This window comes from Loa loa, assembly GCF_000183805.2.
Source record: "Loa loa unplaced genomic scaffold supercont3.48, whole genome shotgun sequence".
Classification (NCBI taxonomy): domain Eukaryota; kingdom Metazoa; phylum Nematoda; class Chromadorea; order Rhabditida; family Onchocercidae; genus Loa; species Loa loa.
The window spans coordinates 92,614-105,143 of record NW_018108228.1 but is presented as its reverse complement, the minus strand read 5'-3'; the positions used below and the strand labels follow the sequence as shown (position 1 = coordinate 105,143).

Below are 12,530 nucleotides of genomic sequence, written 5' to 3'. Positions count from 1 at the left end.
GACTTCCTAAAATTTTGGATCTTTGAAGTTGTAGAACTCTTAAGCACTGAAGCTAAAACCCTTGCTATCTCTGTTCATCGTACCAATCTGCCTTCTCTTCGCATCCAAACGTTGCTGTTTCAGTGATAACGCGCAATTACCTTTTCGTTTAACTTGTTTCATCCAGTTACAAACTATATAGCAATGACCCTCATATCAACTGTCAATTAAGACATTTGGATTTTCCAGGACCATACCGTAAACGAAAATCATAGAACCACTGCACACAACCCGCAACTTGGCATTTCGACCAAAACAGAAAAACTCTGCATGTTGTTTTTTCAAGTGCTATCTATAAATCTCTGAATCATAGATTAGATTAGAAGCGTGTAAGCAAGGAAAAGGAATAGAAAAGATGCCTGGAGCGCCACGTTTTACGCAGAAACCTTCTATACAACAAACCCCGCAGGGGGATTTGCTAATGGAATGTTATCTGGAAGCTGATCCACCGCCTGATATTGTGTGGAACCATGCTGGTACACCTATTGTTGCTGGGCCACGAGTTGAGCTAACACTTACCAGTTTGCAATCCAGTCTCTATAAAGCGATTCTTATCATTAAGGTAAGTAATTTATCATTCACTGTTTTGTTTTATAAAATCAGTTAGATTTTGTTTTTATTCCAAAATTCAGTTTGTTGGAAATATATTTTTATTGGTTTGTATTCACCCAACAAGACATTCTAAAAAGAATCCATTCCACTCTAGTTAGCCTTGAAGTTAACAAGTTAAATTTTAAAGCCTTCGTTTGCAACGAACATAAAGTATTCGAAGCACAATGTATATGCTACTTGTATAATCAAACGTTGCATGTTTCATTCTCTGTTCTGTCATTCAGTCAAGCTTAAAGAAGGATAAGAGTACCTGATTATTCACCTTCATTTATTTTTTCCTCTTATCATACGACCGCCATTACTTTTTTATGCATGCCGCTGTCTTTTGATCAGCAGAATGCAATTGATTTACTAATTTGTTGGATCAAGAATTATTAGTTTATCAAAATTTGAAAATTTATCAGGTGAATAATATTAAATATCATTCAGTAATGCAACCTTTCATCTTCATCAGTGATGCGCAGAAAATCATTGATTTTTAGGGACAGATTCATAATGCTGTGTGTTTCAGCTTTTTAAAAAAAAAAAATGCCTTTGTTGTAAAATTGAGTTGCTGAAACAAACTTTTTAAATGTTTTTACTTCTTAGAAGAGAAAAGAAGAGCTTCTCAATGAAATTTTTTGCTTCATATTAAATGGCTCGTTGTCCACCATTTCAGAATATCTTTCATTCGCATTTACGAAAGGATCGATTACCTTTAATATTTACTCCCTGTGTTGTGTTCTAATAATGATCCGATTGAAACTTATTAGTAATGGTTAATTTTTCCAAATTTCAAGAAAGTTTTTTGTATAGCTAAGACTTGTATTCAAAATGCATGCATAATTTCAGCGAATTTTATTGGGTGCAAATGAAAAGTATTTGCAAAAGACAAAAATGTAGAAATTTACGCTTTTAAATTCAGAAATTTTTTGAAAGTCTTTATCATTAACACTACAAATTATAATAAATTTTCAAGAGAATAACAAATTAAAAGTTAGGACAAACAAATTATGAAGTCATTAAATTTCAATCTTCAAAGTATTATCCTCAACTTTCTTGGCATGTTTGCAGCAATTCATGGCAATAACAGATGATTCAACTTGTACCATAATTACAAGAACACATCCTTTCTGCAAGGATTAATAAGTTAAATTCATACTAAGTGACACTTAAGCATTACGGTATTAATTTGCATAAACAATTGAATTATTATAGTATACCATACATGTTCTACAGACATTGGAACAAAATTAGTTATTGACATAAGGGTATCATTTTCTAACAGCCCCGGATATTAGGAAATGGCTCTTGCCAACTACTGAATGAGGATTAAAATTTATTCTTTCTTCAGCACATCCTTTAACCGTTTAACCATTGGTTTACAAAATACTTCCTGCACTAATCACTTTGAAGTGATTACGCGATCCACTCGAGCATCTTAAAGCATATTTAGAAACAGTCTGGACTATTAGCCCAAATGTTACTATTTTCTAATTTCCCTGGGGAAAGTCACTTGAAAGAAATCACTGTGCGTTATAGCTTAAAGATAAATAATTACCTTTCTCTTACGCAGCAGTAGTGCTATCGTTCTAACCATTGCGACAAATATAGTTATCACAGTTGTCTCTTCATCATCCACCAACACCAGCTGTCTCAATTCAACACTTTATAAAGCTTACGTTTAAGATCAAAACTTTTGGTACTACGATCATAGCATATATACCAAAGATGAGTAAATCACAGTGATAATTTTCAATCACATTCTGAAACTCTGAAACCGCAGAATCAACAGCTGCGAACATTGCTGATGAAAGGTGAAACACAGCTGTTAAACTGAACTAAACCAATATCTCAGCTAATGAATGCTTAGCAGTTTTTTCCAGTAATAATAATAAACCAGGATTTTCAGTTTATGTTACTGTGACTAAATCTGATTGTTAACCAATTCTTTATCATGTTAATTTCATATTTATATTACATTGTGTGGTCTTTGCTGTCTGCTGATTGGCTCTTCCGTTAACTAACATCCTCACCGACTACGAAATTTAAACAGTCTGACTTGTTATCTGAATGGAACATTACTGAAAAATAGAAACGGTTCATTAATTTGAAACGTTCATGATGGATTGACATTTCTTTTGAATACCGGGCGACAAAAGTTTTAATGCGAAATATGCAGATAATTGCGCAGACAATCTGATGATTTTTTCAGAAACTTTTTTTTGTTGAATTTATGTTCAAAAACTGAGTTTTCTAAAATTCGTCGCATTGTACGAGGTACTGCTTCACTGAGGAAATTGATCACAATTCAACAAATGTTGCTTAAACCATCGGGTAGACCAAATTTTGTGTATTTCAGTTTCTTTTCTGATTTTTCATCAAAATAAGTGGAATTTATTAATGAATTTGAAAAGAATTTAAGGAGCCAAATGTTGGTGATGGTGGAGCGTACAAATGCACGGCAAGCAATCACTTTGGTGAATCAAATGCAAATATCAATCTTAATTTCGCAGGTGAAATCTTTTAAACTAATTCTGGTGCTGATCTTTGGAACTGCTTAAACCTTAAAATTTAATGAAAGCGGGATGGAAACCGACATTGGCGTGCTGGGCATTTCCAAAAGAAGCATATGTCAACATCAGTAGAAAAATTAGTTCAATATATCACCCTAATTAGCTTTAGGTGGTTTTGCTAAATTATCTTAACAGAGGTATTAACAATAACATTGAAATAAATGGAAAATTATAAACTCTCATAAGCTGGGAAGGTGCACATTTTTATTACTTTAAATTAACTCTATCCGTTTCTTGCGCAAATACTGTTTAGCTTATTATTCTTTAACTATTATGAGAATGAAGCTCTAAAATTTGTTGCAATTTCCCTTTTAAAGATGCTCTGATTAATAATATTTTATGTGCACCATTCTTCATTAATTTTTATTAATTTAGTTAGAACAATATTAAAGAGTTAACTAATAATGCGCTGAAGAGTTTTATGACTGGGAGATTTCGTAATTAAATATTTGACCCTACTGAAATGTTTTGCTTGAAAAATTAGCAGATATTTATTTTGCTTTGAAAAGCAGAACGATTTGTGGAATTTAAAGCCACATTGGGAATTTCATCTAAAATATTCCTGGTTATGGCTGATTAACCTCTACTTATGCGTTTTTCTGTGTTCTTGTACGTAGTAATTTTTGGTTGCTAACTTGAAGAGCTTTTTGAAACATTAATCTTGAGAATATGAACCGAAATAAAAGTTTGCTCGACTATGGAAGTTTCAACTATTTGTTGAAATTTTTGTTAATAAAAATTTCAGGTGCTGGCGATGAGCAAAAAGGGGTGGCCAAGGGACCAACATTTCTGAGCAAACCACGAATTATCCCAAAAGATGGTGGTGCATTAATCGTGATGGAGTGTCGGGTAAAGAGTGCTTCGAAACCGCATGGTACCTGGTATAAAAATGGCGTACCAATCCATGAAAATGCTCTTTACTCCATATTTTTCTCAGATCTTGGAGAATCCTCGTATCTCTTACAACTAGAATTACATGTAAGTTACTTGTTTTCCATGTATAAATCTTCATATGTAAAAGTAATTGCATATAAATATTTAGTGCAATCAAAAAATCTAAATTCACGAGACGTTTTTTTGAGTTTCGTTATCATTACACAATTCGAGTTGTAAGTTTTCTATTGTTTCAGAATCCTGTGGCGGAAGATGCTGGGCAATATAGGTGTAATATCAAAAATGATCTAGGTGAAACAAATGCAAATTTAACATTAAACTTTGAGCAAGAACCAGTGGAGCAACATGAAAAAATTGAAAAATCTCATGAAAAAGATTCTACTTCGCCTCGACCTGCATCTCGACAAGGTTCAAGGCCAGGTATAATGAGATTATCCTGTCTAGTTTTTTCGTTTTTGATTTGTACAATAAAGAAAATGTTTGTTCTCTATGTTACGAAAATTTTGGGTAAATTTTTAAAAAAAGTGGTTCAAAATTTCAGGTTCACCTAAGAAACAAATTAAATCACGAGAAGGAACACCAAAGAAATCATTGAAATCCCGTGAAGGTACACCAAGGAAATCAATACAGTCAAGAACCGCAACACCAACACAGGAAACGGAAACGAACGTTTCATCAATAACCGAAATGTCAGAAATTAAAACGGAGCAGATGGAAGTTGATAGTAGTAAGTATTTTTTTTTTCCTTATATATTTACTACTACCGAGTAGTAAACTGAATCAATGGATTATCGGAAGAAAATTAGCGATGGAATTAATTCTTCATTTAGACACTGTATAAACAGAAAGTTAGTTTCAACTAATTTAAATAATAAATCTTCTGATTTTGGATGAAAGTTTTTAAATTGCTATGTATACTAATACCTAGAAATTTAGAACAAAAAAAATCAGTAATTGACGTCAATTAAATTTTTTGAAATAATTTCCATGAAATGATAAACTTTGAACTTCCGAAATGCGCTTATTTTTGCATTTTTTTTTTTAGCTGGTGCAAAACGAAAGAGTGTGACGGCGTCTCCATCAAAAGAAAAAAAATCGCGACAAAAATCACCGCGGCCTAAATCTAAGTCACCAAGACCGGAAACTTTTCAGGTAGCTAATGAGGAGACAAATAAAGAAAGGATGACAAGCATTTCTATGACTGAGGCAATCAATAAAGCAGATGAATCTTCCGCTGCAAAAGCAAAAGAAATGCAAAAAATACCACTGGATAGTTCCAATAAAACTGATGAAGCTGGGGCAGAGGAACGGACAAGTGAAACGCCAGAATCTACAACTACGAAAGCAGAAGAAACAAGAACAAATCAGATAACGAAGCATTCACTAGGAGCTACAGGAAAGAATCTGGAATTGGAATCTAATCTCATTTCGGAGTCCGAGTTAGAAAAATCCACTGGACTGATTACGTATAATGAAAAGAAGCATTCTGCAAAATCAAGGGAGCCAATGAAGAAAAAAAAGAAAGAGGATCAAAAATCCAAATCATCGAAGCTCCGTGATTTGAAATCAGAACCTGAAGGAAGAGAGGTAATTTTCGAACCTTTGATTTAGCTCTCAGCAATTTTTGTTATAGACAAAAGAAAGAAACGTAGTTTATGTGTATTTCCAAGTATGGAGTTGTTTGTTGAATCAATAAATTAAATGAAAGTATATTGGGAATTTCATATGAGAGCAAAATTTATTTTTCCGTGTTAATTTGGGATGTGTGCTAGTTGTATGTATTTGTTTTGTATGCAGATTTTATTTCTTGAATATAAGCCTTGTCTTATTTGAATAAATTTTTTTTAGCTTATTTAAAATCAAACATAAACAATTAATTTTTAGAAACTAACATAAAAGTCCTTCATTTAGATTTCATAAATTAGCATGTTTCGCAATTTACAGCATAATGAAGTCTAGCTTTTCCGTGATGTAAAGTTTTGGATTTAAAGCACATTGATCTAAAGTCATCATCACAGTTCCGATTATGCAGAAAAAGGCTTTTTAGATTGATGAAACTTCGGAATCTGGACTAAGGATTGGACCAGGACGGAAAAAAGAACTGGTGGCAATGCATTTGGATGGTGACGCTTCAGGGGATGAAATGTCAGAATCTATTTCAGAACTGCCTTCGGTCTCTGAAGTTGCTTACAAGAGACCGTCAGCAATAGTAAGCAAAAATTTCTTTGGTTTTAGGATGATCCTAAAGAGCCGTTACAATATCACTCCAAATCATTTTACTTCTATATGAAATGTTGCAAAAAATTTTTCTGATGAAATCTGATGAAACACTGCAAAAAAAAAAGATTTAAAAAAAAAATTTTTTCCTGAAAAAAAAATTTTTCTGTGGTTGTTAAATACTAACAGTATGTCTTGCGGTTGTTTTCAGTTTTGTATTTGATGTTTAAAACCTTTTTCAGTCAGAAGGTGGCATAAGGAAGTCAATAACCGGCAAAATGAGTCGAGTATGTTTTTCTAAAATTTCCTATAAATCAAACTTTTCCACGTTATTAAACGAATGTTACACTTATTGTTGTGTGGAAATAGAATTAATTGCGCGCGTATAAATGGGGTGAAGTACTCATAAGGGAAAGTGAAATCTTACAATTTTTTGTTTAAAGAGTATGTAATAGCAGGGAAAAAATCTCCAATAGAGTTAGCCTAATATGACTAAAAAAATACGCCTTAAATACTCTCTGATTACTGAGCCTAAAAAACAAATTAATCCAAAAAGATTAAACGATTTCTCTGATAGTGATTGAAATCTGCTATGTTTCATTAGTGATGAATTGTCATACAAAAAAAAAAAATCACTCAATATATAAATCATTATGAGTTGCTATAATTCTGAATATACGTATTTAAGGATGCAATTGCTTGATTTTTTGTATCTTCCACCTAGAATTGTCCACCATTTTTCAGAGGCGCAGTAGTGTCGACATGCGTAACGAAAATCTGGCTGCTGAAATTTCGGATAAACCCTCAACTCCACTAAGAAATGTCGGTCCAGAAGGCTCACCGAAGATTCTCGAAATCCCAGAAAATGTTACCGTTGCAAAAAGTATGACTTTCTGTTCCACTGCAACATTAAAGTTTTCGTGGTGTAGTGTAAGTTTGAACATTTGGCATTTCTGAATGGTTTAAATTCCTAACAAATCCCGAAATTTATTTTGTTGGTTAGCGATGGCGAAAAGAATAAGCGTGAAGTTTCTATTGCAGATGATACAGCTGTCTTGAAGTGTAAGGTAGAAGGTAATCCGGCACCAACGTTCAAATGGAGCAAAGGACTTGTTGAGGTCAAAACTTTCACATATTTCTTTTATTTGGAAGGCATCAGAACTGGGTTTTGGAAGAGAAATTTATTAAATTCAGATTCCTTCTGGTGGTCGATGCAGAATAGTTACGGATCAACAGGATAATTCGGTGAATCTCGTTATGCAGAAATGTCGATCGAACGATGATGGCCAGTATACACTAACCATTGAAAACAAACACGGCAAAGATTCCGCATCCGTTAAATTATTAGTCATTTCCGAAGCTGGACTTGACTTCAGATCAATGCTGAAACACAGGTTTAAACTTCGCAGAAGTAAATTGAAAAATGGCGAAAATAACGTATTAAAACTGGTGATACCTTGTAAGTTTAGTCTAACATCAATAAACCAATATTTTGTTACTAAACCTAGCACTAATTTTTGAAAAGTAGTAATTTTCGGCCAACGGTTAAGTGTGATTTACAATTTCAAGGGAGCATGAAGAAGGTGGAGATGAAGATGATGAGAAAAGTACTTCGTCGCGGACAAAATCGATAACAGATGCCGAACGGCGCCAATCGTTGTTTCCTGGCAAAAAAATTGAGAAATGGGAGAAACCACTGGAAAATAAAACTGTTCAGCAGCAAGTGGATAAAATTTGCGAATGGAAATGTACCTATTCTAGACCGAATGCTAAAATCCGGTGGTATAAAAATAAGAAAGAAATTTTCAGCGTAAGCATTTAAAATTTTTTCAAATAATTGTGTCAAATTCTTGTTTAATTCGCAGTGTTTTAGGGTGGCTTAAAGTATAAAATTGTAACCGAAAAAGCGGTCTGTACATTGATCATCAACAATCCTGAAGTTGATGATAGCGGAAAGTATACCTGCGAAGCAAATGGCTTACCAACAACCGCTGTTCTGACTGTTGATGGTATACGATTTTTAGATATCAATGAAGAAGTAATTTGAATACCAAACTTTTGCTGGTTCAGTTACTTTATCGCTAAGACATAGAATTTGGGAATAAATTTGGTTTATTCTGAATCTTTGTTTATTTTTTGTTATTTTTAGCCAACTTTTATAGAACCTCCAATGAAATACAGCTTCGTTGCACCTTTGCCGAACACACAAGAAATATACAGGACAAAACAGGGTGTGCTCACCTGTAAAGTAAACAATAAGCGAGCCCCACTAGTTTGGCATCACAATGGAAAACCAATTTCGTTAGTTCTTTTTCTTCCTGAATCCGTTTAAATTTATTTAGAATTATAAGCAGTTGATGGAAATTTGATTTTCTGTGAAAAAAAGTAGAATTGGACCCGTTACAGGGATTCTGACAAACGGTTTTTAATCGAGAACGATGCAATTGGTCGTTTTACGTTAACAATCAAAGAAGTCATCAACGAAGATGCTGGCGAATGGATGGCTAAAATTACTAATGAAATCTACAGCAAAGTAGAAGTCTACGTTGAAGGTAAGTATGCAGATTTTCTTCCTTGCACGAAATTTTTTGAATGTGAAATCTGCTAAGATGCGAACCACTGAAACACTATTCATTTTGACCAAATTCGACTACATCAAGTTTGTCAAATTGTGCATCAGGTTGATCATACTGAAGTTCGATTTCTTTAGAATTAAGATGTTACGCAAATAATTTTGAAAGCAATTTTAGGAAAATAATTTTGAGGAAATTTTTAAAGTGCTGCTGCATTTCATGAAAAATCTCGCTCGTTGCCTATAGTTTTGTTCATTTCACGGATTAGTTCATATGAGTGCGACCATCTTTCTGTCATAATAGAATTGAGGATAATAACAGATTTGGAAGTATTGGGTAGAACAGAAAGTAAATAGTTCGAAGCAGATCATAAGCTATCAACAGTTTGCATGTTCGAGAATGGTCACCTTATCATTTATAAGATCGTATACGCTACCAGCTTTTTTTTATATTCAAAGCGTCTCATTAAAGAATTTGTGTAATTAAATCGATGCAAAAGTGGAATAAATACATGAAATGAATGTATTATGAGGATTTGGGATAAGATAAAACGATAGAAAAATACAAATGATTGAGCAGAGAAGGCTATTAGAACGCATACATGATGAAAGAGACTTGAACTGGCTAATTTACCCATTACAGATTAAACTGACTGTAAGAATATTATTGAGTAAAGGCGTTTATCGTAAGATCACACTTTTCGGTGCACAATACTTTTCTTCACTTTTCTCACTTTCACTTTCTGTTCCGTTGTCAACAAAATGACCCCATGTAACTTGCATAGATGACCTGGTCCGTTTGTTATCATGGGATGTAATCAAGATATGTTGCTTAATCTCATCCGATAGAATGCTTTTCGACTTAATTACATAAAATTTCTCCCATTTCTAGTGGGTTTATTCTATACTTTACATCGTTCAGTTTATTTAACTTCCACAAGTAAACGTAAATCTAACAACTTTGACTTTCCTTATCATACAATTTTGGTCTTTGGAGAAGGAAGATAGAAGGAAGCGAAGAAAATGTTTAGGGAATTCTGGCAAGATTTTCTGAAGTTAAATACTGAATTATAACCAACGGAAAATGTTTTTATTGGAGCTTGTTGAAGGGATGAGAAGGAAAGATTTTATTCTTCAAACTCTTGCTTTTTCTTGCATCAATAATCTTGAGATCTATATTAGTTTTTTTTTCGTCTTTTATCAGGTTTTGCTGGAATAACATAAGCGAACTTTCCTTGCAAGTTGGATTAATGATAATGCAACAAAAACAGTTTAATTAAAAGAAGAAATACTTTGTAAAGTTCCGCAGATCAATATTATTTAATAATAAGTAGTTAAGCATTAGCTCTGAATGGATTACTGGGACATCTTCAATGGATACTAATATTCAAATATTTCTCATTTCTTCACAGTAACTTGAAATCTATCAACAATTGAATGACCTTTTGTATTGAAATCATCAAAAATTTGAAGAGCAGAGCGTTTATCGATATCATGCACTTATGCAACAAAATCGCCTCTTCATCTTTTAACAAAAAACAAATTCACACATTACAACCGTAACTTCAATTCATTTCAGAGCCACGACATACCTTTGTTATCCCCTTGAAGTCACAGAAAGTGACAGAAAAAGAAAGTGCGCAACTGGTTTGTGATTTGAATGATAAAGATGCGGATGTTGAATGGTGGCATGATGGGGTTAAAATTAAAATTGATGGAAAAAATTCATTGCTGAAGCCGAGAACCGAAAACGTCGACTGATCATAAATAGCGCTAAATTGGAAGACCATGGAGAGTACAAGTGCACAACGAAGGATGACCAGACATTGGCACAGCTCATTGTTGACGGTGCTGAACTCATCATGAATTCTTTTTGCTGAATCGATAAATCTCTTTTTTTTCTATATCATTTGGTTAAATTTGTGAATTGCCATCTGGATTTCGAATTGTTTTTCTTTTTGTTACTTGAAAAATTTTCTGTATTTTCCTTAAAATTATCATATTTTCTTCTACATTTATACGTATAATTTATTGCAGCGCTCAATAAGTTTATTGTTCCGTTAGTCGATGTAGAAGTTTTCGAGAAAGAAGATGTCGATTTGCGCTGTGAAACAAAAGTAATTTCCTTTCAGAATGTGCTGCATATTTTAGGCACAGAATTAAAAATTTTTGGAACAAAATGTTATCTTAGAAATTATTCATAGATAATTTTCAGGACAATAAAACTCCTGGAATATGGTCCAAAAATGGGAAAATTATAACATCGATGCCTGGTGGAAAATTTGAAACTATATCTAGACAAGGTGTGCACACTCTTAAGATTTCGAAAATTGAAATTTCCGAAGGTGACATTTACGAAATCAGTGTCGGCGGCCTCGAAGGTTCATGTGTCGTTACCGTTCTGGAAGCTGAAAAGAGACCGGTGATGAACTGGAAACCCAAAAAAGTATGTTTACATTAGACTTCAGTTTACATATGAAATTGTTGAAGCATTAAATTATTCTTTGTTTGGAAATAATTTCGAACCTTTTTCAGATCGAAATGGAGAGTGGCAAACCCGAAACCATCAAAGTCCCTTTTTCTGTCAAGGGTGGTCGAAAAGGCGATCCGAAACCAAAATTGTATCGAAACGGTGAACCCGTAGATTTGGAGTCAATGAAAGATCTTGTAGAAGTTGTAATAAATGATGATGTTGTCGAAATTAAATTCAAAGTTTGTTTTCACTAATTACGGTTGTTTACTTACTGATGTAGAAATTTTGTTAATATTTGATCACTTCCAATTTAGGTAATTTAAAGCAGCTTTATAATTTTGATGCCTGAGTAGACCATTCCGTCCTTATCATTATGAATCTTGTTGCAGTTCAACTAAATTGGAATTTTAGAAAATAAATCATAAATCTTTGTAACATTTTCAGGTTGATGTCTTTCAACTCTTCAATGCTGCAATAGGAACATCTAATCATTGCATATTTCGAAATTAACTTCTTGAATAGAATTGTTTACATTTCAAGAGTTATTGACTCTTTTTTTTCCTAAATTATGAAAAAAAGGCATTCTAGTCATCATTTATCCATAAAAGATAATTATTTATTTAGTATGTGTTATCCATTTTGAAAACTGTGGTAGCACTGAATGTTTCACCTGTCTTTATCGTTAATACCAAAAATTTCGAGCCACCGTTAATTTAGGTGATAGTGAAATGATCCCTAGCTGACGATAACTGCACTATTCAAATAAAAACTGGTGATAGAATAATTGAATCAATGATTATCAATCATTATTAAATTTATTCGTTACCAATCAATATTACCAATCATTATTCGCACTCAAGCTAATTGTGATAATCGGATTAATTGTTGGATCAGGTGCTAGGTTGATACTACTCCTGAATTTTAAGATTTATCAAAAGGGAAGATGCTTCAAGAAGTTTGAATCTCATCAATTGCTGTCGAAAAGCAAGAAATGCAACACGCAACTACAATCTTTACAAGAAATGCAACACGCAACTACAATCTTTACAAGAAATGCAACACGCAACTACAATCTTTATAAGAAATGCAACACGCAACTACAATCTTTACAAGAAATGCAACACGCAACTACAATACTTTACAAGAAATGCAACACGCAACTACAATC

At 33.2% G+C, this 12,530-nt stretch overlaps 1 protein-coding gene across 1 annotated transcript in view; it reads left to right on the top strand.

The window, feature by feature from the left end:
* The first annotated feature begins 297 nt into the window (after positions 1–297).
* The window catches only part of LOAG_17189 (CAMK/MLCK protein kinase), a 39,720-nt gene continuing 27,487 nt past the window's right edge, over positions 298–12,530 (top strand). The window contains exons 1-20 of the mRNA XM_020449852.1: positions 298–601; positions 3,056–3,146; positions 3,952–4,184; positions 4,337–4,520; positions 4,642–4,827; positions 5,146–5,687; positions 6,148–6,309; positions 6,560–6,604; positions 7,062–7,200; positions 7,359–7,435; positions 7,512–7,711; positions 7,887–8,127; positions 8,191–8,326; positions 8,480–8,618; positions 8,724–8,869; positions 10,469–10,587; positions 10,632–10,737; positions 10,927–11,006; positions 11,105–11,335; positions 11,425–11,601. Coding sequence (XP_020306561.1) covers positions 395–601; positions 3,056–3,146; positions 3,952–4,184; positions 4,337–4,520; positions 4,642–4,827; positions 5,146–5,687; positions 6,148–6,309; positions 6,560–6,604; positions 7,062–7,200; positions 7,359–7,435; positions 7,512–7,711; positions 7,887–8,127; positions 8,191–8,326; positions 8,480–8,618; positions 8,724–8,869; positions 10,469–10,587; positions 10,632–10,737; positions 10,927–11,006; positions 11,105–11,335; positions 11,425–11,601 — 3,441 coding nt within the window. The 5' untranslated portion in view covers positions 298–394. The remainder of the gene's footprint in view (positions 602–3,055; positions 3,147–3,951; positions 4,185–4,336; positions 4,521–4,641; positions 4,828–5,145; positions 5,688–6,147; positions 6,310–6,559; positions 6,605–7,061; positions 7,201–7,358; positions 7,436–7,511; positions 7,712–7,886; positions 8,128–8,190; positions 8,327–8,479; positions 8,619–8,723; positions 8,870–10,468; positions 10,588–10,631; positions 10,738–10,926; positions 11,007–11,104; positions 11,336–11,424; positions 11,602–12,530) is intronic.